This window comes from Panthera pardus, unplaced genomic scaffold, assembly GCF_024362965.1.
Source record: "Panthera pardus isolate Hobbes unplaced genomic scaffold, ASM2436296v1 HiC_scaffold_11, whole genome shotgun sequence".
Lineage (NCBI taxonomy): Eukaryota > Metazoa > Chordata > Mammalia > Carnivora > Felidae > Panthera > Panthera pardus.
In genome coordinates, this window is record NW_026526666.1 from 85,732,267 (window position 1) to 85,757,602 (window position 25,336).

A 25,336-nucleotide genomic window follows, 5' to 3' on the forward strand; every position below is an offset into this window, starting at 1 on the left:
CGTTCGGTAACTGCAAGGGAGTTGTATTAAACCTTATTTACATATTAAGAGAAACGCACAGAATAAGATGCTCGATGAGCATTGTTTTTTTGGATGAAAAATGTCCGGGAGGGGGGCGGGGCTGGTTGCGCGGGAGTCTTTGGAGGTTCATTGCCCAATCCGGCTGCCCCATCCCAGTTCACTCTGCCGACGCCGGGCAGGTGTGGCCGCGTGCTCCCCGGGGACGGGCGAGCCAGGCGGCCGGGCGCCCGAGGTCACGGCGCTAGCAGCGCGCGCAGGCCCAGCAGCGCCGCGAGCAGGAGCGCGAGCCGGGGCGCGGGCGCGGCGCCGGGGGCGCGCAGGCAGGCGGCGTAAGCGTCGAAGGCCACCTCGCGCATCGCGCACACGTGCTCGGCGCTGCAGGCCGGGTCGCAGGCCTCCATGTCGTAGCTGACCGAGTTGTAAACGTAGTAGCGCTGCAACGTGCCGGGGTCGCTGGCGATGCGGCCCAGCGCCGCGTGCATGGAGCGGGAGCCTGCGTCGGGCACCCCGTAGGCCTCCGTCAACCGGTACTCAAGCTCCCAGAGGGGGATCCCCTTTTCGTTCGCCTGGCTCAGGTTCACGAAGTAGGTCACCATGTCCTGGTGGAGGGAGGGAGGAGGGTAGGCCATGAGCAGCCGTCGGCTTCCCCCGCCCCAATCCTGCACCTTGCATTTGCCCCCAGACTCTTTGTAACCATGACTGCTGTTGCTGACGAGGCACCTGCACTTAATACCCGATTTCACAAATGAGGAAACTGAGTCCTAAAGAGTTTAATTAATTTGGGCAGGGTCCTACCGGTATTTAGTAGCAGTGGCAGGTTTGGAATCCAGGTGGTTAACCCTGCGGCCTACGCGTTTTCTGTCCCAGATACACAGGAAATGTTTATAGAATTAAGGGATAAAAAGCAACTTTAAAAAGTAGGATGGGGTGCCTGGCTGAACGAGGTTATGGGATTGTGGCTGCCGAGGGCTTGGGATACACTCAAGACCCCTAGGTCTCCAGTGCATCTTCAGAACTAGAATCTGGAAACGTTTATCTGTCCAATGCTTTCCACTTAAATTTGTGGGCCTGCCTCAAGTCACTAGAAGTGGGGTAAGAGGAGCTGCTATGAATAGATGGTAACTTCCCCCTGGGCACATTACGTTATTTCGTTTGGTCCTCTCGAAACCCTGTGAGGTACTGTTACTCCCATAAACGGAGGCCAAAGAGGTAAAAAAAATTTCATGAGTGGTGGAAAACCCAGGCCTCTCTGACTCCCTCCCTGAGAATAGATGTAGAGTATGTTGGGGGCAGGGGGGACAAAGAACCAGGCTGTGATTCCTCTGCTAAGGCCCTCTGAGTGCCCATGTGGACAACAGGCCATACTCTTGAAAGTCCTCAAAAAAAAAAAAAAAAAAGCCCTCAGACCTCTTTTCCATACACATTTGCTCTGGAATCAAGGACCTACATTATCTCATCCAGCCCCTGGCTATAAATGTCCTCTCTCAACAACCAGATTAAATCTCTATATCCACTTCTTCCTGGGCCTGCTCCTTGAATACCCTGCTGCCTCTTCCCTGGGCACTTTTGCCTGGATAGCATCTAGACCTCCCAAAGTTAACAGGTCCCCAACCAGACTTCTGATCTTCCCTCTGAAACCTGTTCCTCCTGCAGTGATCCCATTTCAGTGAAGGACAACTTCACCCTTCCGGGGACTGAGGCCAGAGCCGGGACCCCTGTCTCTCACACTGTTATCCAGTCCACCGGCAAATCCTGTCTTCTCTGCCTTCGGCATACATCCAGGATCTGGGGCATCTCACCGCCCCACTGCCACACCCTGGCCTGCGGCACCGTCACCTCTCAGTGATTATTGTTGTCACCTCCTAACTGATCCCCCTCCCACCGCCATTTCTGCCCTTGCTTGCCCTTTAAGCCTGTTCTCTGAATAGCAGACTTGGCGGTTTTGTAAAATTACAAGTCAGAATATTTAGTTCTTCTGCTCCAAACCCCTCACGTCCAGAGTCCCACTCATGGCTGACATGATCTGACCTCATTCTTCCCACTCTCCCTTTGTGCCTTCCTCTGCAGCCACAGACCTCCTTGCTCTTCCCTAACACACCGAGCACACTCCCACCCCAGGGCCTCTGAACTTGCTCTTTCCTCGCCTCTCCCCCCGCCCCACCATGCTCACGTGGTTCCCTCCCTCAATTTACTCAGAATTCAAATGTCTCCCTATCAGTGACACTTCCCTGCCTCACCCATCTCACAGCATACATACATACCCTACCGCTGGCACACTGGCCTCCTCACTCTGTTTTCTCCTTAGCGCTTCTCTCCATGCCTCACTTAACTTTCCTGATTTATTTATTGTGTGTCTCCTGTAAGAACGTCAGCTTCAGGAGAGTGGTGACTTTATTATTGTTCACTTATGTGCCTCCTGAACTCAGGGCCTGGGAACCAGGGAACACGGTAGATGCTTGGTATATTTTGTTGAATAAATAAAGGAATAATATTTCTTTGCTGTTTCAACAATCACAAGCACATCCCAGGAGATGAGGGTTGCTTAATGAGTTAGGGGCCTGCTTTGGCTGGGACCTAGTTGGCATAGGCATGAGGTGGGCAATGGGCATGAGGTCACGACTGTCGGAAGCCTTGAATACCAAGCCAGGGAGATCCAGCTTATTATCTTATGGGCACTGGGGAGCCATTGAAGGTTTTTGAGCAGGAGAGAGACAAGAAGGACTTAAAAAAAAATTAGTTCCTTCTGTAGTATATAGCAGACGAGCTACAGCAGGGCAGGGCTAAAGGCAGGGAGGCCAAGTTGGAGAATGTGATCTAGGGTGAAGGGAGATTTGGGGACAAAAAACTGACCTGATTTGGTTGCAGGATTTGGAGGTGGCTCAGGGGTTCTGAACCTGAGCTCTAGAAGAAGGTGGATTCCCTGGAAGGACTTAGGCAAGGCAGTGATACATTCAGGTCCCTCCCCACCCTCCTCCTCTGGCCCCAACAGACCCAGGCAGGGCTCCTGACCTGCAGGCTCAGTGTGGCTCGGTCATATTCAAACACCCGGATGCCTGGATTGTTGGCCCCGTTGACCACTCCAGGTAAGGTGGTTTTCCATGGGGTGACCCCCGGTGTAAGGAACATGACGCTGATGGGGGCACCTTTCAGGAGAGAGACAGTGGGACTGAGAGAGGCTGGCAAGAGGAGGAGGGGGCTGGGCTGGCAGTTGCCCTCCTCGCCGAGTACCTGTATCATCATAAAACATCCGGAAGCTGTCAGTGTGGTGGTGACCGAAGAACTGCCCCGCGATGACATGATGGTGCTTCCGGACCACCTTCAAGTACTCCTCATTGAAGCCCTCCCGGAACCAAGCTTTGTTCCGAGTCTTCTCAAAGAACCCTGGGGGCACGTGGCCAATAATGTACACCTGCACAGAAGGGGTACCCAGGAGGGGCTCAAGGATGCCCTCCCCGACCCCTCACGCCTGCCCACCCGCCTCCCAAAAGGCAAGCAGACAGGATCAAAGGTACCCCTTGCAAAGCAGATTCCAGTACTCTGGGTACCCAGCAAAGATTTCACCTGGTGTTTTCCACCGTGTGCCTTTGCCTGTGCTAAGCCTGCCACATGGAGTACGCTTTTCTATTTTTCTATTTATGTATTTTGAGAGAGAGAGAGACAGACAGAGTGTAAGCCAGGGAGGGGCAGAGCGAGAAGTAGAGAGAATCCCAAGCAGGCTCTACCCTGTCAGCGCGGAGCCCGATGACGGGCTCGATCCCACAAATCATGAGGTCATAACCTGAGCCAAAATCAAGAGTCAGACGCTTGGGGCGCCTGGGTGACTCAGTCGGTTGAGCGTCCAACTTCTGCTCAGGTCATGATCTCACAGTCCGTGGGTTCCAGCCCCACGTCGGGCTCCGTGCTGACAGCTCAGAGCCTGGAGCCTGCTTCAGATTCTGTGTCTCCCTCTCTCTCTGCCCCTCCCCTGCCCATGCTCTGTCTTTTTCTCCCTCTCTCTCAAAAATAAACAAACACGAAAAAAACAAAAGTCAGACGCTAACCAACCGAGCCACCCAGGTGGCTCCTAGAATACTCTTACTCTTTTTCACAGGCTGTTGTGTGGATGGAAAAAGCCGCCTCCTGGTACCAGGCTGATGAAGGACCCCTCTGTGATGGGGGCATCTTGAGTGGTTGGATGAGTTTGTGTGGAGGCAGGAGACTCCTTCAGGAAGTGACCCCAGAGAGGTGGGAGGTGGAGGCAGGAGCCGTTACCATTTCCTTAGCTCGGGATGCATTGGTCAGCACGTCTTCCAACCACTGGAACTGCCGAGCGGGGTCGGCCATGCCCGCTGTTTGCTCATTGTTGCCGTAGTACAGGTTGGTGTTGAGGACGACGACACGCCCAGCCCCACTCAGTCCAGGCAGCTTCTCGGCATAGAAGGCACCTAAGACGTCACAGCCAGAGAGGATCTGAAGGGACCTCTGTGCCCTCCACTCCATGCCCAGCTTCTCCTGCCCTTGCGTCCTCCCTTCCCATCTTTCCCATAGGAGGGGCACGGTGAGTAAAATCAGAGGCTCTGGAGGCAGCCAGCCTAGGTTCAAGTCCTGGCTCTAGCAGTTAGTAGCTGTGCAGCGTGAGAAAGTGTTTACTTCACCTCTCCGTGCTTCGGTTTCCTCCTGTCTCTAATGTGCATAACAGCAAGAAGCATTTGTCCCTCCAGATCCGCTGTCAACCCCATTCACTCAACACTCTGTCCCAGAAGCTGATCTCTGTGGACTAAACCCGCGGGCTTCTGGTTGGGTTTTCACCATTTGGAACTGAGGACAGGGAAGAGAGTAAGCCAGGGTCACCTTGTGCTGGCTGTGTCTCCGGATCGGTGGCTCTCAGCCACTGATTTTGTCCCCCAGGAACCATTTGGCAGGGGCTGGAGACATGTTTGGTTATCACAGTGGAGGGTGTTACTGGTATCCGGTGGTTAGAGGGCTTGGATGCTGCTATGTGCCCTACGACACACAGGACGGCCCCCACGGTGAATTATCCGGCCCGAGGTGTGAACAGTGCCAAGGGTGGGAAACCCGGCCTCAACCGGAGGTCACTGCCCCTTCCTAGGGTTTTTGTGAGGAGTCTCGGAATGTGCTGAGAGTAAGTGCCTGGCACACAGTATATGCTCAATAAACATTCATTTATGATCCTCACTAGCGCTGTGGGGTGGAGAGTATGGGCACTGGAGTCGGCCATCCCTAAGCTGGCTGATCTTGGCCAAGTGAGTCGACATCTTCAAGCCTCTGGCTCCTTATCCGTAAAATGGGGATAAAGTCAGTACCTGTTTCACGGGGTCGTGTTGAAGACAAAATTCAATCAGACCTTGGCGTACAAGTAAGTGCTTATGGCTGCAGATGGTGCTAGTACCTTCTTTGAAGAGAGCGATGGATTCGTTACTGAGCCAGGGCCTCCACAGTTCTGCTACCTGATCATAGATGCTGTTGCCCCCTGCTGGGAGCTGGTTCTTGGGGTGAAAGTCATGATTCCCCAAAGCAGCGTAGACTTTAGTACCTGGGCAGGAAAAAAGAGAAATATAAACATATTTATGTGAAAGCGCTTGGTGGAGTTAGTCATTTTCAGTCCGCTAGGAGCCGACCGCGCTAATGGAGAAACGCCGTAGCACAAATGAGGAAAATACAGAGATAAGCAGAAAACCACATTCAGTGGAATCTGGCTGAACGTGGCTCAGACCTGGGAAGGAAGAGCCGTGAGTTCTCTGATCCCAGTTCCGAACCCCATTCCCAGCATAAAGTTCCCTGGTCGGAAGCATCAGAGGATGAGAAGAAGAAGGCTAGAAGATCTAAATAATCTTCACATCCATTATCAGCCCCTTGGCAATTTAGTGCTCCCTTGTTCTTGTCGATTCCAGGTCCACTGACTTTTAGGGAAAGGGTTTGGTTCACTCGGGGAGCCTTAGGAGTTTCAGTCATTCGTGAGTCAACGGGTGTTTATCGAGCACCTCATGTAGATCTGGGAACCAGGCACCCAGTCCCCGTCCCAGGGGCCTTGCAGTGCAGTGGGGTTGACAGGTATTGAGTAATTAGAGGTGTGAGGGTGTCACAAAAAAGGGAAGAGCCACTTGCGATAGAAGCCTACAACAGGGTGGGGGGTGGAAGGAAAGGAAGGAAAGGAAACGAAAGGAAGTGGCTTGTGAATGACTCCTGTGGGGAGGGAGCCCATCAGACTCATTTCCTCCCCAGAAGTAGCCTCATTCTTGCTTTTATTTTACTTCTGTGTCTGGCAAGTAGTAGTTTCTCAATAAAAGTTTCACAATAAACACGGGGCTCCTGGGTGGCTCGGTCGGTTAAGTGTCTTCAGCTCAGGTCATGATCTCACGGCTGTTGAGTTTGAGCCCCAGCTCGGAGCCTGGAGCCTGCTTCAGATTCTGTGCCCCTCTCTCACTCATGCTCTGTCTCTGTCTCTCTCTCTCTCTCTAGAATAAATAAACATTACAAAAAAAAGTTTGACAATAAATAAAAACCCCTCTGAGCTCAGGGCAGGGTTTTGCCCTTAGCCTGGCGTTCCCCAGGGACTGACCTTGAACCAATGAGGGAGGATGGAGCCTCCAGTTCCCACTTGGGGAGATATTTTCACAGAGACTTTTTGCGCTGTAGAGCCTACAAGATCTGAAAGTGCTAAAACCTCTGCTGAAGGAGGAGGTTGTCAAATTCCCATCAAGAATTGTTTGCAAAGGCAGAAGCCCTCACTGTACCTGCCTGGAAAACCCTCGCCTCTTTAACACAAATGCCACCAGCCTTTAGGAATCCATCTCAGGGGCACCTGGGTGGCTCGCTCAGTTGAGCATCCGACTCTTGGTTTAGGCTTCAGATCATGGTCTCACGGTCATGAGATCAAGCCCCAGGTCGGGCCCTGCACTGGGCACGGAGCCTGCTTAAGTTTCTCTCTTTTTCCCTCTCTCTCTCTCTGCCCCTCCCTCATGCACACTCTCTCACGCTCTCTCAGAAAAGAAGAAGAAAAAGAAAAAGAAGCCGCTTAAAAAAATGCCCCAAACCCCACAAATCCCTGGAATTCTAAGAACAGATGAGAAGGGAGGAACTCTCTCCTTCCTTCGCTGCTTCTTTGTGCCAGGCACGGTTAGAAGCTTCTGACAAGCACAAGCTCCATGAGGGCACAACCTGGCCAAGTTCCCTCCCCCCTAGAATGGTATCTCACTCACAGTAAGAATAAGATGCTCAATAAATATTTGTTGACTCACTAAATGAGTGAGTGGATTACTTAATCCTGACAACAACCTTCTGGGCAGGTACCGTTCTTCTCCTCGTTTTGCACAGAGAGGAAACTGAGTCTCCAGGGCATTGCCCAGTGGGAACTGGCAGAGACTGAATCGGGACTGAGATCTGTTTGCCCAGCACACCTGCATTCACCACTCAGCCATGCTGGAGGAGAGGGGCTGGGGTTCACAGTGACTCTGATGGGAACACAGGTGGCACGTGGCCGGAAGAACGCATGACACACGATGTAGATCCGAAATCCGGAGTTGCGGTCCCTTCCTCCCCTGCAGCAATTTGCTTGACTTCTCAGTGCTCCGGCTTTATTTATCAATAAAACGGAGAGGGCTTGCTTGACCTGTGTTGCTGTAATTCTCAGATAATGCCTCGGGGCACCTGGGTGGCTCAGTCGGTTAAGCATCTGACTCTTGATTTTGACTCAGGTCCCGATCCCAGGGGTCGCGGGATCCATTTGATTTGAACTCTTCTAGTATGTTCTATTTTAACATCTCTACAGGCGGAGTGTAACTTACTGAGGCCATGAGGAAGCACTGTCGTACTTGAATTAACAGCGTTTTTGTCCTTGGCAATACATAAAATATGAGGCGACTCACGGTTGATAGCGTCTGGAATATTAGGAAATTCAGTAACTGTGCAAGTGTGTTATAAGCTAGAGGATCTTCTACCTTATGTTTGTGTGTTAACTCGTACTTACAAAGCATTTGCTCAGCCATCGTTCCGCTTTTATTCCCGAAGTGCATGGGGAGCCAAGGAAAGCGTGCTCAGAGTTGGATGAGTTTGAGTCCCTCCCTGGGAACTGACTGGCTCTGAGCCATAGGTTCCTCATCTATGCGTCCAGACAACTAGACCATGCTGCATAAAATGATGCCCGTCGAGGGAAGAAGGTGGCAGAAAGGTTGCCTGGAGGACAGACGTGGGGTGGTGACGGCAGCACAGGGCCCCTCCTGGAGTGGCAGGGGCAGTGGTGGATAAGAGTGGCGCTCAGAGCTGGATTTGTGTCCTCACCCTTGCCACGTGACCTTGACCAGTTTGCTTGACTCGGAGGCTCACATTTCTCACCGGGAAAGTTGAAACAGTAATAGCACGTCCCTCCAGGATTATCGCGAGGAGCTAAAGCATATAATGTTCTTAGAACAGTGCCTGACACAGAGCACTCGATGCATAGATCCGTGTAGTCACTGCCGCCGCCGTATTTATTTGTATCATCATTAGCCCATATCTGGGTCCTGGGGACCCATGACTAAGGCCTTTAGAGGATGCAGCTGTACCAGAACCCGGAGGAAGGGAGTGGGGGGCTAGTGGGCTGCTCTCACGGGTCCCCAGCTGGCAGCCCGAGAGCCCGATTCAGCCCCCAGGACCTCGTGTTCGGCACAGGCTGCTTAAAAACATTTTCAGGGTCCATTAGGTGAGGGATGCGGATCCCATTCTCCTTGTCATGTTCCATGGGACTGCTGCCATCATCACTCACAGCTCTGCCCGCCCTCCTAGGCTCTGAAAGCCCCAGAAGCGCAAGGACAGCACCTTAGCTGGAGCCCAGCATCTCCCGGAGGCCCCTGTAGCCAGGATGGTTTCAGGGCAGTGGATGGCAGCCCTGGGGCCACCGCAGGACATAGGGCTCTCTGCCAGTCCCTGTGAGGCTTCCTGGGAACCGTGCCCGTATGTAACCGTAGATGCCCTGAGAAGGGGCCGTGAGTCTGCGTTAAACAGGCAAGGCCAGAAGGCAGCGAAATGTCAGGCATTTCTGTTAACGGGATGCTGCGTGTAAACACGGGCCAGTGATGTCTCACATTCTTTGCAGCATTGTTGGAAGGGAAGAAACAATCAATCGCCGTGAAGTGCCCCGCCGGGGACTTGGCCAGCACCCAGTGCTGCCCGTGGTTGAAGGTCGCTCCGCCACATCTTGCTGCTGTTGCTCTCCCACCGTGCCGGACACTGCCTGGGGTTTCAGGAACTGCTTCAGGGGAACCAATGACAGAGTCTTACCTGGAAAGACCTCTCTGATGAGCCTGGTCAGGCGGTCCACAATCGCCAGCACGGCTGCCTCTCCCAGCCTCTCATTGGGCACATGAGGTGTGTCATCACTGGAAAACACCATCGAGCCGGTTTGGTGTGGGCAGCTCAGGAAGGGGCATGAGAAAAGGAAGGGACAGCCCAGCCGTGAGAAAAGAGGCTGTGGAACTGGCCCTCAGGCACCCCCTGAGAGGGAAGGGCCAGGCTGGAGCTGGGGGTCACGCAAGACAGAGCTCAAACCTGGGCTCTGCCGTTGACCTGCTGTGGGTCCCTGGGCTGGTTGCTTAACCTCTCTGAGCCTCCATTATGTCGTCTGTAAAATAGGGAAGATAATGGTACCTACTCCTAGATTTTCATGAGACTTTATTAAAGGGGGAAAAATTATGTGTGTGTGTGTGTGTGTATATGTGTGTGTGTGTGTGTGTGTGTGTGTGTGTCTGTGTATATATATATATAATGTTGTAGACTGGTGGGACCACTTTCTACCTTATAAAGGGCATATTTCCTGGGCAGCTCTCCTAACTTGGAAAGTCTTTTCCTTTATCTTCTTTTTTTTTTTAAATTTCTGCTTCTTGGGGTTTTTTTTTTTTTTTAGGCTTGTTTATTTTTAGAGAGAGAGAGAATGTGCGTGCATGCATAAGCAAGGAAGGAACAGACAGAGAGAGAGAGAATGAGAATCCCAAGCAGGTTCCATGCTCAGTGCAGAGCCCAACACAGGGCTCCGTCCCACGACCCTGGAATCATGACCTGAGCTGAAATCAAAGAGTCGGACACTCAACCTACTGAGCCACCCAGGCGCCCTTGTTTTCCTTTCTCTTAAAAAAAAAAATAATAATAATAAATACAAAATAAAATGTAGACTAGTAGCTGCTCCGTTGTAATTATTATTTAAAGAGGGAAGCTTGAGAGTTCCAGTCCCATCTTGCAGGCCCCCAGGAAGCTCGGGGTGGCAAAGTCATCTCTGAGTCCTGCTCTGTTCCCTAAAGGGTTCTCAGGAGTTTGGAGCTGGCTTCAGAGTTTAGAGTTCAAATCTACTCTACGGCAGATCCAGGACCTGCCCCAGGACCGTTCTGTCCCTCTTTCGGCTGACCTAAATTCCTGGATCCAAGTTCGAAATACACAGCAAGGCCAGGGAGCAGGGAGGAGAATGGGGAAAGGCAGGTTAGGGGATGGGTCGGAGCCCCCACAATCTAAAGCCTGAGGACCCTGCTGGACCTGACAGGGTGAGGCAGCCGCTGCCCAGGTGCCCTCTGCCCCCTCCCCACTGCCCCCCATCCCCGGAGAAGTTAAGTAGCTTAATTAATAGTACTGCTACCGTTGCTAACAGCTCACCGTGGCTTACTCTGTGCCAGGGGCTTTCTGTGTGTGACACCCACATCCCCGTGGGCTTCCCATCGATGATCCTACAATGTGAGTTCTGTTGTTAGTCCTGTTCGACAGATAAAGAATCAAGGCACAGAGAGGTGGAGAATCCTGCCCAAGTGTATAGAGCGAGAAAGTGGTGGAGCCAGGGTCTGAGTTTAGTCAGACTGGCTGCAGGGTCCACGCTTACACTCATCACACCCTGCTGCATTCCTGACACCCTCCTCAGGGCTGCAAGAGGAACCTCTCGGCCCTGTCTTCCCCAGGGACAGGCCAGGGGTCCAGAGTCATCAGAACAAAGTTCGTTTTTTATTTGTCCCTAGTTTGGGGGATCTAATTCTTTCTTTTAGAAAACACTTGCAGTTTCTTGGGGCGCCTGGGGGCTCAGGCCGTTAAGCGTCCGACTTCCGGCTCAGGTCATGATCTCACGGCTCAGGGGTTCGAGCCCCGAGTAGGGCTCTGTGCTGGCAGCTCAGAGCCTGAAGCCTGCTTCGGATTTCTGCGTCTCCTTCTCTCTCTGCCCCTCCTCCACTCATGTTCTGCCTTTCTCCCTCTCAAAACTAAATAAACAGGGGCACCTGGGTGGCTCAGTCGGTTGAGCGTTCGACTTCGGCTCGGGTCATGATCTCACGGTTCCTGGGTTCGAGCCCCGCATCGGGATCTCTGCTGACCGCTCAGAGCCTGGAGCCTGCTTTGGATTCTGTGTCTCCCTCTCTGCTACTTCCCCACTCACGCTCTGTCTCTCTCTCTCAAAAATAAATAAACATTAAAAAAACAATTAAAAAGAAAACGAAACTAAATAAACATTTAAAAAAAAAAAAAGAAAGAAAGAAAACACTTCCAGTTTCTACAGATTACCCCTAAGGGATGGCAACTTGCCCAGGGAAGTCAAACTTTTTAGAAATTGAATTATAAAAGGTCCCAGAGGTTTCCCGGAAACATCCTGTTTCTGTTAAAGGGTCAGAATTTCCCAAAGTAGTCACCTTTCCCAGAGGGCTCACGTCTTTCAGAATGTTGCACGTCCCTCCCACAGCTCCTCTTCAGAGAATTCAGAGCAGAGGCTCCCGGAGCCAGATGCCTCTTGGGAGCGAGAGTTCAAGGTCATGGCTTAAAGCTCACTCTCTTCTTAGACTGATTCCTGAGCTGCCTAGGACTGCCCTGAGACACTGCCACATTTCTTGTTTGTTGCTGTTTTTTAAGTTTATTTATTTATTTATGTTGAGAGAGTGTGCAAGCAGGGGAGGGGCAGAGAGAAAGGGAGAGAGAGAATCCCATGTAGGCTCCATGCTCAGTGTGGAGCCTGACATGGGGCTTGATCTCACGACCGCAAGATCACCACCTGAGCCGATACGAAGAGTTGGACGCTTAACCGACTGAGCCACCCAGACGCCACGACCTTGTCGCATTTCTTAAGTGTCTAGCTTTGGCATTGGGACCAAGCGTCCTGGCCGCCCTGGCCCTGGAGGGTTCTCACTGGTCAGACTGTTCTGCCCGAAGATAGCGCGTGGGGTGATTTCTGCTCAGCCAGACTCCATTTCTGCTTCTTATCCAAGGACGCTGCTGCGAGTCCTCCAACTTCCCTTAGCACTGGCGGTCCTTGTCACTCGAGGTCCACCCTTCGCTCACCGGCTCCTTTCTCCCTCCCTTGGTAGGTCAGCCTGACTTGTGTTCAGCCCCCCGGCTGAACACAACCACCACCCCCCCCCCCACCACCACCAACCACAGGGTCCATCTGAGGGTCATTCGTGGTCACTCCCATGCCACACTAAAGGACAGCTGAGGGCATCATGGGTTTGATCCTGCCCTGTAGAAGTGTCCATTGAGGCTGAAAGAGGGAGCAAGAGGTCAGAGCTCCTGCCGGCCTTCTTCACCAGCTCCCTGGATACCACTTCCTGTGAGAAGTCCTTCCCGATCCTGCCACATGGAATCAGGTGCCCTGCGAAGCTCCCGCATCCCCCAGTGACTCTCTCTCCTTGCTGGGATACGGTGGTTCAGTGGGCTTGTCTGCATCGCCCCAAGACCGTGAGCTCCTTGAAGGCCAGTCCAGGTCTTATCATCTCAGCTCCCCAAGTGTCTACCCCGGGGGCTGAACACAAGTCAGGCTGACCTACCAAGGGAGGGAGAAAGGAGCCGGTGAGCGAAGGGTGGACCTCGAGTGACAAGGACCGCCAGTGCTAAGGGAAGTTGGAGGACTCACAGCAGCGTCCTTGGATAAGAAGCAGAAATGGAGTCTGGCTGAGCAGAAACCACCCCACGCGCTATCTTCGGGCGGAACAGTCTGACCGGTGAGAACCCTCCAGGGCCAGGGCGGCCAGGACGCTTGGTCCCAATGCCAGACCACTCTCAGGCTCTCTGATGTGGTTGGAAGGAGCAGGGTTCGGAGCCCATGGCCAAGAAAGAATTCTTGAGACATCTTCGGTGCAAAAAGGGTGGTTTTATTAGGGTACAGGGACGGGACCTGTGGGCAAAAACGGCTGCACTGGGGTTGTGAGGAGCGACTGGTTATATAAGATTTTCTATCCTATGGAGGAGAGGGTGATGTTAGGGCTCCAGGAAATTGAGTTCTAGGTTTCTGGGGGGAAGTGGGGTCTGATTATTGATAAGATTGCTTTTTTTTCTTACAAAACATAAAGCCAGGGGCTCCTGGCTGACTCAGTCGGTTAAGTGTCCGACTTTGGCTCAGATCACAGTCTCACGGTTTGTGAGTTTGAGCCCCGCATCGGGCTCTGTGCCGACAGCTTGGAGCTCAGAGCCTGCTTCGGATTCTGTGTCTCCCTCTCTCTCTCTGCCCCTCCCCTGCTCGCACTCTGTCTCTCTCTGTCTCTCTCAAAAGTAAACATTAAAGGTTTTTTAAAAAATAAAAAAACAAAATAAATCATTAAAACAGTGGCAAACTGATGGAGACCCATGTCCTGCATGACTGTGATCTCTATCAATTAACCACTTGTTTTTTCCTTTCCCTTTCCTTCCTTCTTGGACAGCCAGGAGCCTGAGAATGTCACACATATCCCACCTGGGGGCAGGGATAGGGTTCTGGGGTGTTACCTTGTGCTTTGTCCTCAGCTTGCCTTTTGCTTCCTCCTCACCTCTACCTTCTTCCCTCCCTGCATTTGGATCTCTAGGGCTTGGAGTCCCTAAACACCGGTGGGAGTGGCCCCAGTGTCTGTCCACCTGACTTAAAATCCAGGAATTCTTGGGGCGCCTGGGTGGCTCAGTCCGTTGAGCATCCAGCTCTTGATATTGGCTCAGGTCATGATCCCAGAGTTGTGGGATCAAGCCCCAGCACTCTGCACGGAGTGTTGGAGCCTGCTTGGGATTCTCTCTCTCTCTCCTTGTCTGTGCCTCTCCCCCACTCACATGAGTACAGGGATTCTCTCTCTCTCTCCCTCTCTCTCAAATAAAAAATTTAAAAAAAAAAATCCAATAGCTGTCCACATACCCAGATGGGCCATGACTGTCCCCAGCCTCAGAGTGAGCTGCGTTCTGCGTTCTGCTAAGTCTGGGAGACACAGAGTCACGGGCACAAATTTTGGGATCAGCCAGGCCAACAGTCCTTTGAGCAAGTTGCATAACTTTGAGCTTTAGGTTCGTAGACTCTGAATCAGGGCTGGTGAGAGGACAAATGGAGATAGTGTGGGGAGGGTGCCAGGCTGGCAGGTGAAGGCTAGCCTAGCTCTTGTGACTGCTCTCACCCGGTCCAGAGGATGAAGTCTGGCTTGGGCTCGATCTCCTTCATGGCATAGATGGAGGAGTTGATGAGGACCCAGGGAGAGTCGCAGAGGTAGTCACCCCAGGGGCCTGCATTGGGCACCGGCTGGGAGCCAGCTGATGGGCACACCTGGAGGGGGTCTTCAGATACCTTGTAGTCAGGGTCAAGGTGCAGGTCCGAGATGTGCCAGAACTTCCCTGCAGAGGAAAGGAGACCCTCTTCAATGCTGGTCCCTCCCTGAGCCTGGATGGCGAAGACGCCCAGGGGTACCCTGGGCTGGGAGAGAGCAAGCTGTAAATGTGAAATGAAGTTTCCTCTGAAGCCAGCGTTCAGAGAAAAAGAGCCACAGGTCTGACTTTGCCCGGGGAGGCACTGAGAGTAGGAGAGAAAAAGATTGGCTCTGTCCCTGCCCTGTGACCTTTGACCTTCCCCATCTCCCCACCTCAGGGGACCCAGCAGCAGCGTGAAGGATTGGGCTTCGTGACCCTCAAAGAATCCTTTGGGAGTTAGTTCTAAGCAGAGTGCTTGTTTTAAAGCAAAGTTTGGGTAGGGGCACCTGGTTGGCTCAGTCGGTTGAGCGTCCAGCGTCAGCTCAGGTCATGATCTCGCGGTTTGTGAGTTCGAGCCTCGCATCAGGCTCTGTGCTGCCAGCTCAGAGCCTTGGAGCCTGCTTCGGATCCTGTGTCTCCCTCTCTCTCTGCCCCTCCCCCACTCATGCTCTGTCTCTCTCTCTCTCCCCTTCAAAAATAAAAATATTAAAAAAAAAAAAAGAGGGGCGCCTGGGTGGCTCAGTCGGTTAAGTGTCCGACTTCGGCTCAGGTCATGATCTCACGGTCCATGAGTTCGAGCCCCGCGTCGGGCTCTGTGCTGACAGCTCAGAGCCTGGGGCCTGTTTCAGATTCTGTGTCTCCCTCTCTCTGACCCTCCCCCATTCATCCTCTGTCTCTCTCTGTCTCAAAAATAAATAAACGTTAAAAAAAAAAAATTAAAAAAAAAAAAAAAGAGCAAACTTTGGGGAGTGTCATGGATAAGCACTCAGGCTCTGGAGCCACATAAAAGCTGTGTGACCTTGGGTGAGTTGCTTCACCTTTCTGAGCCCAGAACCAGAGGCAGATCTTCTCATGCTCCAGAGAAATACAGACGAAAATCTGAGCTGGGAGAAAGTCTACACACCAATTGCCTTGTAAGATCTTGCTAATTAGCGAAAGCCTGGGGACATGTGTGGAGATGCAGCTCAGCAGTGCTGGGCGAGAAAAAGAAGGAATGTTCCTTCAGATTGGGCCGAGTTTCTGGTGTGTGTACTTAGTGGCTCTGGATGCAGCTGGGAGTGGCCCTGAAGTGGTCAGCTGAAACCTGGTCTCAGCCAACTAAGGGCGGCTGAGATGCCAGAAAACCTCTTGGTGTGAGGGGAGCCTGGCTGGCTCAGGCGGTAGAGATACTCTTGATCTTGGGGTTGTAAATGAGTCCCGTGTTGGGTACACAGATTCCTTAAAAATAAAACCTCACAAAAAAAAAAAAAAAAAAAAAAAAAAAAAAAAAGCCTCTCAGTGCGATCGAGAGAAAGGAGTCCCAACAAAGAAAACGAGCTACAAGGGGCAGATTTGACATCTGTACCCAGCACAGCACAATGGGTAAGTAGTTTGGAGGAGGCTTATGGAACAGGTTTGGCCTCTGCCCTAAAGCCTGGAATTTCCTCACCCTCCACCATTGCTGTCGCTTCCTCCTCCATTTCCTGTGTCACTTAATGCCAATAGTCGTACCCACCCCCCACCCCCCGGCCCTGCCCCCAGCCCAGGAAATTGGGTCAGCCTGGGAGTCCCAGCTTCTGCAGCTTTCATGGTTGGATGGCCGGGGCACCACCCAAGCCACAGGGCATTCAGTGTGGCTCTAGGAGAGGTCCGAAGGTCAAGTCCAGCCCCTGATCCTCTCTCTCTATGACTTCTCACCTCTCCTTATCTAAACCTGGTCCCAGGAAAGGATCAGAAGCTTACTTATACTAAGGTGCAAATGACTGATTAAATCTTGATCCCTCCCAAGGTCATTACATAGTCACCAGAGCCCTGCAGGTACAGTTGACCCTTGGACAGTGCAGGTTAGGGGCACCGACCCTCCCTCAGTCACAAATCTGTGCATAGCTATGACTCCTCAAAACTTAACTACTAATAGTCTACTGTTGACCAGAAGCCTTACTGATAACATAAACAGTTTATAAACACTTATTTTGTATGTTATATATATATATATGATATCCTGTATTGGTACAATAAAGTAAGCTAGAGAAAAAGTGTTATTAAGAAAATCATAAGAGGAAATACTGTATCAAAAAATCTGTATGTAAGTGGACCTACAGTTCGCACTTGTGTTCTTCAAGGGTCACCTATATTGATCGCCACCACCCCCCATTTTGCAGATAAGGAAACTAAGGCTCAGAGGTCAACCTGCCTGAGATCACACGGTAAATGGTGGAGGTCCTGCGTCTCTTGATTCTCTCCCAGGAAGATGTGATTGCTAACAGGGTAAAACCGATGCCCTTTTTATTTTAGATATGTCTTTTTGTAGACTTTTGCAGTCTATGCCTGCATGTTTATTCTTTACCCAAACTGAGAGTCTTTGTTTCTAATGGGGGCAATTTAAACTTGTTACACAGGCCATGACTGCATGTGAAATTACTCTACAGAGACAAAATCCCAAGCCAGAGGAAAGAAACTGCCCCGTTTCAACTAGTAAATGGGCAGAGTTGGTAGGCTTTCCTGAGCCCCTGCACAGAGACTGAAAGGGGGGTCACATCCGCTTCTAAGCCGGAGACGGGGCTGACCGGGTCGGATGCAGTGAGAGGCCCTTTGCCCTTCTCTCTGGAGCGTGATCCCCCCCCCCCCACCCCCCCCCCACCCCCCCCCCCCCCACCCAAGACCATGCAGAGACCATTCCCCTGCCTCAAGCCGGCTCTTTTCCGCTAACCATCAACAGGGAGCAGATCTGCCCTTTTGATGTCATCCCTCAAAGAACTCAGTGAAAGTTGCTTCACTTCAGAAACTCCAGTCTGCTGACAGGCTCACGGGTCAGCTGTTGGTTTCTCTCTTCCCACAAGCTCCCTTCCCATGAGCTCTGGTCTAGTCAGAGTGTAGAACTGAAACTCCTTCCAGCCTCCCTGGCATTCCTCGTGGTGTGTGTGTGTGTGTGTGTGTGTGTGTGTACATGCATGTGCCCCGGAGGCCTGACTCCAGGAGAGGCCAGGATAGTGGAAGGAATGGCGTAGAGAGCAGGGGGCTCCACCTCCTTGGGCTCTGGTGTCTTCACTGTGGAAGTAAATCACACAGACCTCACACAAAAGAACTCACCCCACTCTTTCGCCTCATAGGGCCTCTTTCTGGCTTCTTTCTGGCTTCTCTGTGGCCTTCCCCAGTCTTACCCAGGTCATTGCTCGCATGGCTGCTTTGTCCTCCTCATTCAGGCCTCAGCCCAAGGGTCACCACCTCAAAGAAGCCTTCCTTGACTACCTTTTCTCAAGTTCCATCCCCCACCACCCGTCTGGTCACTAGTTATCACCTCCCTCAGTTTTATTTTCTTCAGAACACCCTCACATAATGAAATGAGCTTATCGACTCTATCATCCACCTTCCCTGTCTACTCTGTCAGTTCCGTGAGAGATGCGGCCTGTCTTTTCATCTCTGTGTCCTCAGCACCTCGAGCAGTGCCTGGGATGTGGAAGATGCCCGAATAGATGTTCAATCAGTGAGCAAGGCTGCGAGGAAGATGATGGGACTCGTGAGACTCAAAGAATGTTAGCCAGGTGCCCTTTACATGCTCATCTCACTTCATCCTTGCCGCCATTCTGTGAGGTGGGATTCTTATGCCCGTTTCACAGATGAGGAAACTGAGGCTCAAACCCAGCCCTCTCTGACTCCAAAGCTGAGGCACAATGTTGACTCGGAGCCTCCAGCAGATGGCTTTTATAAAACGTGTATGTTGCCCACAAAAGGGTGGAAACCACAGGCTTCTATGGAATTAGCCACAGACTGTGAGGAATTTAAGCTCTAATTAAAACGTCATGGAGGGGCGCCTGGGTGTCTCAGGCGGTTAAGCATCCAACTCTTGATGCTTGGATGGCACCCGGCCGTGTGGTGGACAAGCCAGCCTGTGCTCATTCCCTGGGCCACTGTGCCCCTCAGGCCTCAGTTTTTCTTCTCTTCTGGAACCTCTGTTTCCTCAAACATAAGATGAGAATATTGCACAAAGGTTATCCGAAGGCCCTGCCAGTTCCAATGCTATTATTATTGTGTATAACCCACACCACAAGATGATCGTGGTCCCTATTTTAGTCCTTTGTTTTTGACCCTAAGCATCGACCCCAAACATTTCCATTATAATTCCTCCTCTGGAAACCGAGGCCCTCCAAAACACAGAGGGTTCCCTTGTTAAATCCAACATTTAGGACCCCTTGTGTTAAGTACATAAATTGCTCTCTCTTCATGGCAGCCCCCTAGGCTTACTCTTGAGGGAAATGTTTTCCTACCATGCTAACCCACACTGAAAGAGACTGTTTCTCTGCAATTAGAAACTGAAGGATAGGGGCGCCTGGGTGGCTCAGTGGGTTGAGCATCCGACTCTTGATTTCAGCTCAGGTCATGATCCCAGGGTCATGGGATCAAGTCCCGCATGGGGCTCTGTGCTGAGCATGGAACCTGTTTAGGATTCTCTCCCTCTCTCTCCCTCTGCCCCTCTCCCCCGCTCATGCACTCTCTCACTCCCTAAAATAAAAGTAAAAGAGTATGTCTCTAACATTTATTTTTTAAAAAATGAAGCTGAAAGACAAGGCCGTGCTGCACGGGGGCTACATGGGAGGAGACAGAGCCAGGGAGCAGGCACCCCACCCAAGCTCTTCGCTAAGGAAGGTACAAGCAGGAACCCCACAGTTCAAGACAGAGCAGGTACGATTGCTCTCCGATTGGGTGTCTCAAAGTTCTCCTGCACTTGAGGGAAGATTTGGACTCTGAAAAAACCTAGCGGTACTGTGGAATTCTTTTAAAATTTCATTTTGGGGGCACCTGGGTGGCTCAGTCACTTAAACGTCTGACTCTTTGTATCAGCTCACGTCATGATCTCACGGTTTCGTGGGTTCAAGACCCGCTTCCGGCCCCGCTCTGGCAGTGTGGAGTCTGCTTGGGATTCTCTGTCCGCCCCCCTCTCTGCCCCTCCCCCATTTGTGCTGTCTCTGTCTCTCAAAATAAATACGCTTAAAAAATAAAATGTAACTTTGTTTTTAAAGTATAGATGTATACATTCCAGAAAGTTTGGAGAAAAGAGAAAAAAATTGTACCTATAAAACCCACCATCCCAAGAGGACCCTTCCAAGGGCATACTGTGTAAGGCAACTGAGTACGGACTTGGTTCTTGCCACTTCCTAGCTGTGGGACCTTGGGCAAGTGTTGAGCCTCCTCTGAGCCTCATTTTCCTCATCCGCGAAATGGGTATAATGGTAATAGTACCTGCTTTATAGGGTCTATAAAAACCAAATGAGGTTTTTCTTCTCTCATTTTTCAAGTGGGTTTTGAAAGGACAGCTGATAAGCCACTAGCATCAGCCTGGCCCCTCCTAAGTCTAAGAAAATAAATGTTAGCTCTTCTTGGCTCTTTGCGTTAGTGTCTCTTTGTTTTGACATAGCATTATTTTATAAACAGAGTGACGTTGTACTGCTTGGGTTCATGTCCCAACTCGGACATTTACTACATGTGTAACCTTGGGTTGGTCATTTAACTTCTCTGAGGCTCCGTGACCTTGATAATCCCTACCTGACAAGGCTGTTGTGAGGGTATTCTGTAGAAATTTCAGCAGTGCCTGGCATACAAGTACTTGATAAATATCCCTATTGTTCTCAGTTTTGCTGTGACGCCCTAAAACTTTTCCACCGGGTGTTTTTTTCCACAATCTCTTCAGCTATTCCATTACTGCTGTCAGCATTTTTCATTACCATAAACAACGCTGCAATGAACATCTTAGTGCCTTTGTGGGGCGGGGAGATCCATTTTAGCCACTAGGACTCTGGGCTGTGGGGTGCCCACTGGCATTTCGATTTCCAAGAAAGCATATTTAAAAGTGAAAGAGGGGCACCTGGGTGGCTCAGTCGGGTGCTTGAGCATCTGACTTCAGCTCAGGTCATGATCTCACCATTCATGGGTTCGAGCCCGGTGTTGGGCTCTGTGCTGACAGCTCAGAGCCTGGAGCCTGCTTCCAGTTCTGTGTCTCCTTCTCTCTCAGCCGCTCCCCCATTCGTTCTCTCTCTCTCTCCCTCTCCCTCTCCCTCTCTCTCTCTCTCTCTCTCTCTCTCAAAAATAAACATTAAAACACTTTCAAAAAGAAAATAAAATAAAAGTGAAAGAGCGAGAGTGAGAGATCCTTGCAACCATTCCCGCCCTCCAGTCAGACTGGCAGGGCCCAGAGTCCCCCAGCAGGGTCGAAGGAGGACTGCCACTCAGCGTCTCCTGGACACGTTGCCCTCACAGGGAATGACACGCTGTCAGCGCTCATCCCAGTGACACTTCCTCCTTGAGGTCAGAGCTTTTAGAGCCAAGTCCCTCTCAGGCGTTTCGCTCTGGTCTCCGGCCCCAGGCCCCGTGCTCCTCCTCGCTGGCCTCTGGGATGCGGCCACACCAGCAGAGTGCTTTGCCAGGGCTCCCAGCTGCTCCTGGGTAGTGTCTGGGGACATGCACTGACCAGGGGAGCACCTAGCAGCTCCAGCCTGGGAGAACTGAGCTCCACCGAGCAAGCCACCAGCAGAGCCCTGACCCCTTTCAGCCTCAGTTTCTGCAGCTACAGAAAGGGTGGAGGGTCACCTCTAAGGTCCCATCCGAGGACTCCCGGAAAGGGCATTCTAGGATCCTAAGGAAAATTCCAAGTCCAGCCGGCCCACTGACTCCTCTTCCACCGCATGGAAATCCTTAACGGGCATCCCCAACTGGACACATCCCTAATCAACCTGCCACCCCCTCCTGCTGCACCTCAGCCAATGACAACTCGGTCCTCACAGCTGCTGAGACAAAAATCTTGGAGTCACCCCCACCATCTGCCAGCAAGTTTTGTCCAGAATCACACCGTCTCCAACCACCCCTGCTCCTACCGCCCCGGGAAGCCTCCACCTCCTCTCACGGGACGATGGCAACAGCCCCCCATGGGTTTGGCTGCTTCTCTTTTACCAGGGAGCCCAGGACTGAGGGAGCATCCAGGTCACTGAACTTCCGGTGCTAAAACTAGGCAAGTCTCAGGCACACTGAGACCCTGCCTTTACCCCATTGCTGTCTCCTCTCAACATGCAGCCCAGGGAGCCTTTTAAACTTACACAAGACAGGGACACCTGGGTGGCTCAGTCGGTTGAGCATCCGACTTCAGCTCAGCTCATGATCTCATGGTTCATGGGTTCGAGCCCCATGTCAGGCTCTGTGCTGACAGCTCAGAGCCTGGAGCCTGCTTTGGATTCTGTGTCTCCCTCTCTTTCTGCCCCTCCCCCGCTCATGCTCTGTCTCTCTCTGTCCCAAAAATAAACATTAAAAAATTTTTCTTTTAAACCTACACAAGTCAGGTCACCCCACAGGTCTCCCCAAACCCTCTAATGATGTCCCATTCTACCCTGAGTCCTTACATTGTCTACATGCTTATAAGTGAGCTGACGCCAGCCCCCAGCGCCCTCCCTCCCCCCATCATGCCCCCAACTTCATCTCTCCCACTCACCTTGCCTACTCTGCCCCAGCCACTCTGGCCCCATGCTCGTCCTCATATGCATCACCTGAGCATCAGGCTCAGGGCCTGTGTGCTTTGTGAGCTCCCTTACTGGAATGTTCTCCTGGATGTCCATATGGCTCTCTCCCTCACTGCTTCAGGTCTCTACCCAAATGTCACCTCCTGGCCACTCGTAAGTACCCCCATCCCCCACTCCCACCCCTTTATTCTGCTTTATTATTCGGCATAACACTTATTATCTCCTAGAAGACCATGCATTTACTTGTTCATGTGTCTTTTGGTCTGTTTCTCCCCAGGTGAAGGGCTGCTTTACTAGGGCTCAGCTTTGTTCCTTTTCCTTTCTGTCCCATTCCTGGTTCCTAGAATAGTGCATGATATGCAAAAGGCCCTTAACCAACGTTTGCCGAATGAATTCATGAATCTGCCCGCCACCTTCTGCCTCTACCAGATGGCTGGCTCTTATGTGCCCACATCTCTTAGTGAAGCCAGTGTCCCTCCCCTGGCCAGCCCTGGCCTCCACTTCAAATCTTCAGGCCCAAAGAGCAGCCCCTTCCCACCCCCACTGACTCTCTCCCAGGCCTCCCTGCCCTAGCTTCCTGCCTTGCTATTTTTAGCAACATTTTCAGCTTTCTGTGAGCAGTCCCCAGCAGCCAGGATCGAGTTCATAGTACAGAACAAAGGCATCAAAGGCATTTGCAGCACCTACCTGGTTCAGCCCTGGTGACTCCCCAGTGGGCCAAGAAAATCAGCAGCTTGAACAGCCTCATCTTTGGGACTCGCCTCGTCTTTAGGGCTCACTTCACGGGAGCCACAGGACTCCCCCGAATCTGTGACTGAAACTGCAGGCTTCCTAACTAGATGTTGTTGGCCATGGGCCTGAGCAGAAGTTCCCGTCCTGTTTCCCTGTGTGCCTAGTCATCCAAGGCACTGCCTCCTCTGGCTTTTCTGCCTTTGCCTCGAAGGGCGTGAGCAGGGCTTGCCCAGGAAGATGCACCAGCCAGGCCTTTGAACTCTGAGGGGTAGAAAGCCACACCTGTCCTGCCTGTCAGTCCAGCCAGTAACTGGATTCTCCGGGAAACTCACTCGGCACCAGTCACTGAGCAGCAAATATCACCTACTTTCAGAGGTTTTACGTTGCCCCACCCTGAGCAGAACAAACAAAGCTGGATGAAACAGCTGGCCTTTGCCATCAAAGGAACTGACTGCTAGCTGGAGCTCCAGATGCCCTAGCACAAGAGAACCAAGACTGAGTCATCCGTTCATTTATTCCAGGAACCCATGTCCCCAGGAGACAGAAGGGACCTAGGACAGCCCCTGCCTTCAACAGGGAGAGGGAAACCAGTGGACTGCAGTTTATTTATTTATTAAAAATATTTTTTTAATGTTTCATTTTGAGAGAGACAGGCACACACAGAGTGTGAGCAAGGGAGGGGCAGAGAGAGAGGGAGACACAGGATCCGAAGCAGGCTCCAGGCTCCGAGCGGTCAGCACAGAGCCCGATGTGGGGCTCGAACTCACAGACGGTGAGATCGTGACCTGAGCTGAAGTCAGACACTTAACCGACTGAGCCACCCAGGTGCCCCGAGATGCAGTTTAGCCCGTTAGGTGGCTTGACAAACCCAGAGGAGGAATCAAACCCTTGAGGAAAGGGAGGTGATGGGGCTCATATCTTCTTTTATTATGGAAATTACCAAACAGAAGCAGGTAGAGAGATTGAGCCCCAACATCGTTCTCCACTCTGGCACTGTGACGCCTGCTTGGGATTCTTTCTCTTCCTCTCTCTGCCCCTCCCCTGCTCACTCTCTCTGTCTCTCTCTCAAAAATAAATAAATAAACTTAAAAAACAAACAAAAACAAACAAACAAAAAAACCCTGGTAGCAGAGCCCTCGGGGTGTGGAGGCAGCCCTCAGGTGACTACTGACCTTTGTCCGGGCCTCAGAGCCTCTGGGAAGCCAGGCTGTATCTATGGTTGTCTTGGGGTTCAAGTCCACAGAGCCCAGGAAGGTCAAGAATGAGGCCATGATAGAATCCATGAACGTTGACATCTAGTCCAGTTTTTCTAGAGCAAACATACGTTGCTCTCGTGTATTCCTTCATTTACTCTTGTATTTAACATGTATTCATTAAATACCCTCTGTGTGCCAGATGCTGGTGATATAATGATGGACAAAAATTGTTTACAGTTTACTGAAATAGGCTTTAGTAAAATTCATATAGATTAATGTCAAATCATAACTCTGATGGTGCCCAGTTTGGATGCCATCCGAAAGACCTCAAGCTTTTTCCTACAGGTCATGGGCAATCACAGAAGGTTTTGGAGCAGGTACGTGAAAGGATCGTAGAAGAATTCCTTGTGAATTTTCCCTTTGCAGCAGCAGTGACTGGCTGAAAAGAATGAGCATCTAATAACAAAACGTGGCATGCCTCAAAGCATACTTTATAATTTGGGTCTGTTCTACGCTGGGCTTTTTGTGATGGTTGATTCTTAAAGATCCCAGAGAGAGGGGCACCTGGGTGGCTCCGTTGGTTAAGCATCCGACTCTAGATTTCAGCTCAGGTCATGATCTCATGGTTCGTGGGATCGAGCCCTGTGTCAGGTTCCGTGCTGACAGCAAGGAAGCTGCTTGGGATTCTCTCTCTCTCTCTCTCTGCCCCTCCACTGCTTGAACATACTCTCTCTCTCTCTCTCTCTCTCTCTCTCAAAATAAATAAATAAACATTCAGGGGAAAAAAAGATCCCAGAGAGAAATTCTGAAGCTGGCCATACTTAACAAACTCAGCATGGCCAAATCTTCACTGAAGAGGCTTGCTTCTGTTCTTGAATTCCTGATCTGTTTCTCCTTGTTACCCAGATTCACAACTAGACTCCATTCAGGGTTAGCATAGCTCTTGGCCCTTCACAGGCACTAAATAAGTATTTGGTGAATAAGTGGATGATGGAGAAATTAAGACTGAATGAAGAACACATTAATAAGTTGCAGACCTCTTGATGTAAATTAAACAATAAATAAATGTTTTTAAATTTTTTAATTTATTTTTGAGACAGAGAGAGACAGAGCATGAGCAGGGGAGGGGCAGAGAGAGAGAGGGAGACACAGAATCCGAAGCAGGCTCCAGGCCCTGAGCTGTCAGCACAGAGCCGGACGCGGGGCTCGAACTCACAGACTGTGAGATCATGACCTGAGCCGAAGTCGGACGCTTAACCGACTGAGCCACCCAGGTGCCCCAAC

General features: G+C 51.5%; 1 protein-coding gene across 4 annotated transcripts; it reads right to left on the minus strand.

Annotated features, from left to right (window-relative positions):
* Window positions 1–63: 63 nt before the first annotated feature.
* Window positions 64–23,181, minus strand: SMPDL3B (sphingomyelin phosphodiesterase acid like 3B). Of its 4 annotated transcripts, XM_019432492.2 has the most exons (9): window positions 22,812–23,181; window positions 17,713–18,116; window positions 14,358–14,571; window positions 9,277–9,374; window positions 5,411–5,554; window positions 4,273–4,445; window positions 3,250–3,430; window positions 3,031–3,164; window positions 64–620 (listed from the first exon to the last, which is right to left on the minus strand). In XM_019432492.2, the coding sequence occupies exons 3-9, from the start codon at window positions 14,399–14,401 to the stop codon at window positions 255–257; spliced, it is 1,140 nt and encodes a 379-aa protein (XP_019288037.2). In that variant the 5' UTR covers window positions 14,402–14,571; window positions 17,713–18,116; window positions 22,812–23,181; the 3' UTR covers window positions 64–254. The 4 variants fall into 4 exon arrangements, with proteins under 4 accessions (XP_019288037.2, XP_019288035.2, XP_019288036.2 ...); XM_019432490.2 differs by lacking the exon at window positions 17,713–18,116 and having other exon boundaries at window positions 22,812–23,177; XM_019432491.2 differs by lacking the exons at window positions 3,250–3,430; window positions 17,713–18,116 and having other exon boundaries at window positions 3,031–3,249.
* Between the last annotated feature and the right edge of the window lie 2,155 nt (window positions 23,182–25,336).

What these genes read in the sequence shown, in the direction of transcription:
- SMPDL3B (XM_019432490.2), bottom strand. Translation starts at nt 22,872, where the DNA reads ATGAGGCTGTTCAAGCTGCTGATTTTCTTGGCCCACTGGGGAGTCACC. An exon ending in CATCCCGAGCTAAGGAAATG is followed by an intron (nt 3,431 to 4,272) that starts GTAACGGCTCCT and finishes CCTTCTGTGCAG; the next exon opens with GTGTACATTATTGGCCACGT. An exon ending in GATGTTTTATGATGATACAG is followed by an intron (nt 3,165 to 3,249) that starts GTACTCGGCGAG and finishes CTCTCCTGAAAG; the next exon opens with GTGCCCCCATCAGCGTCATG.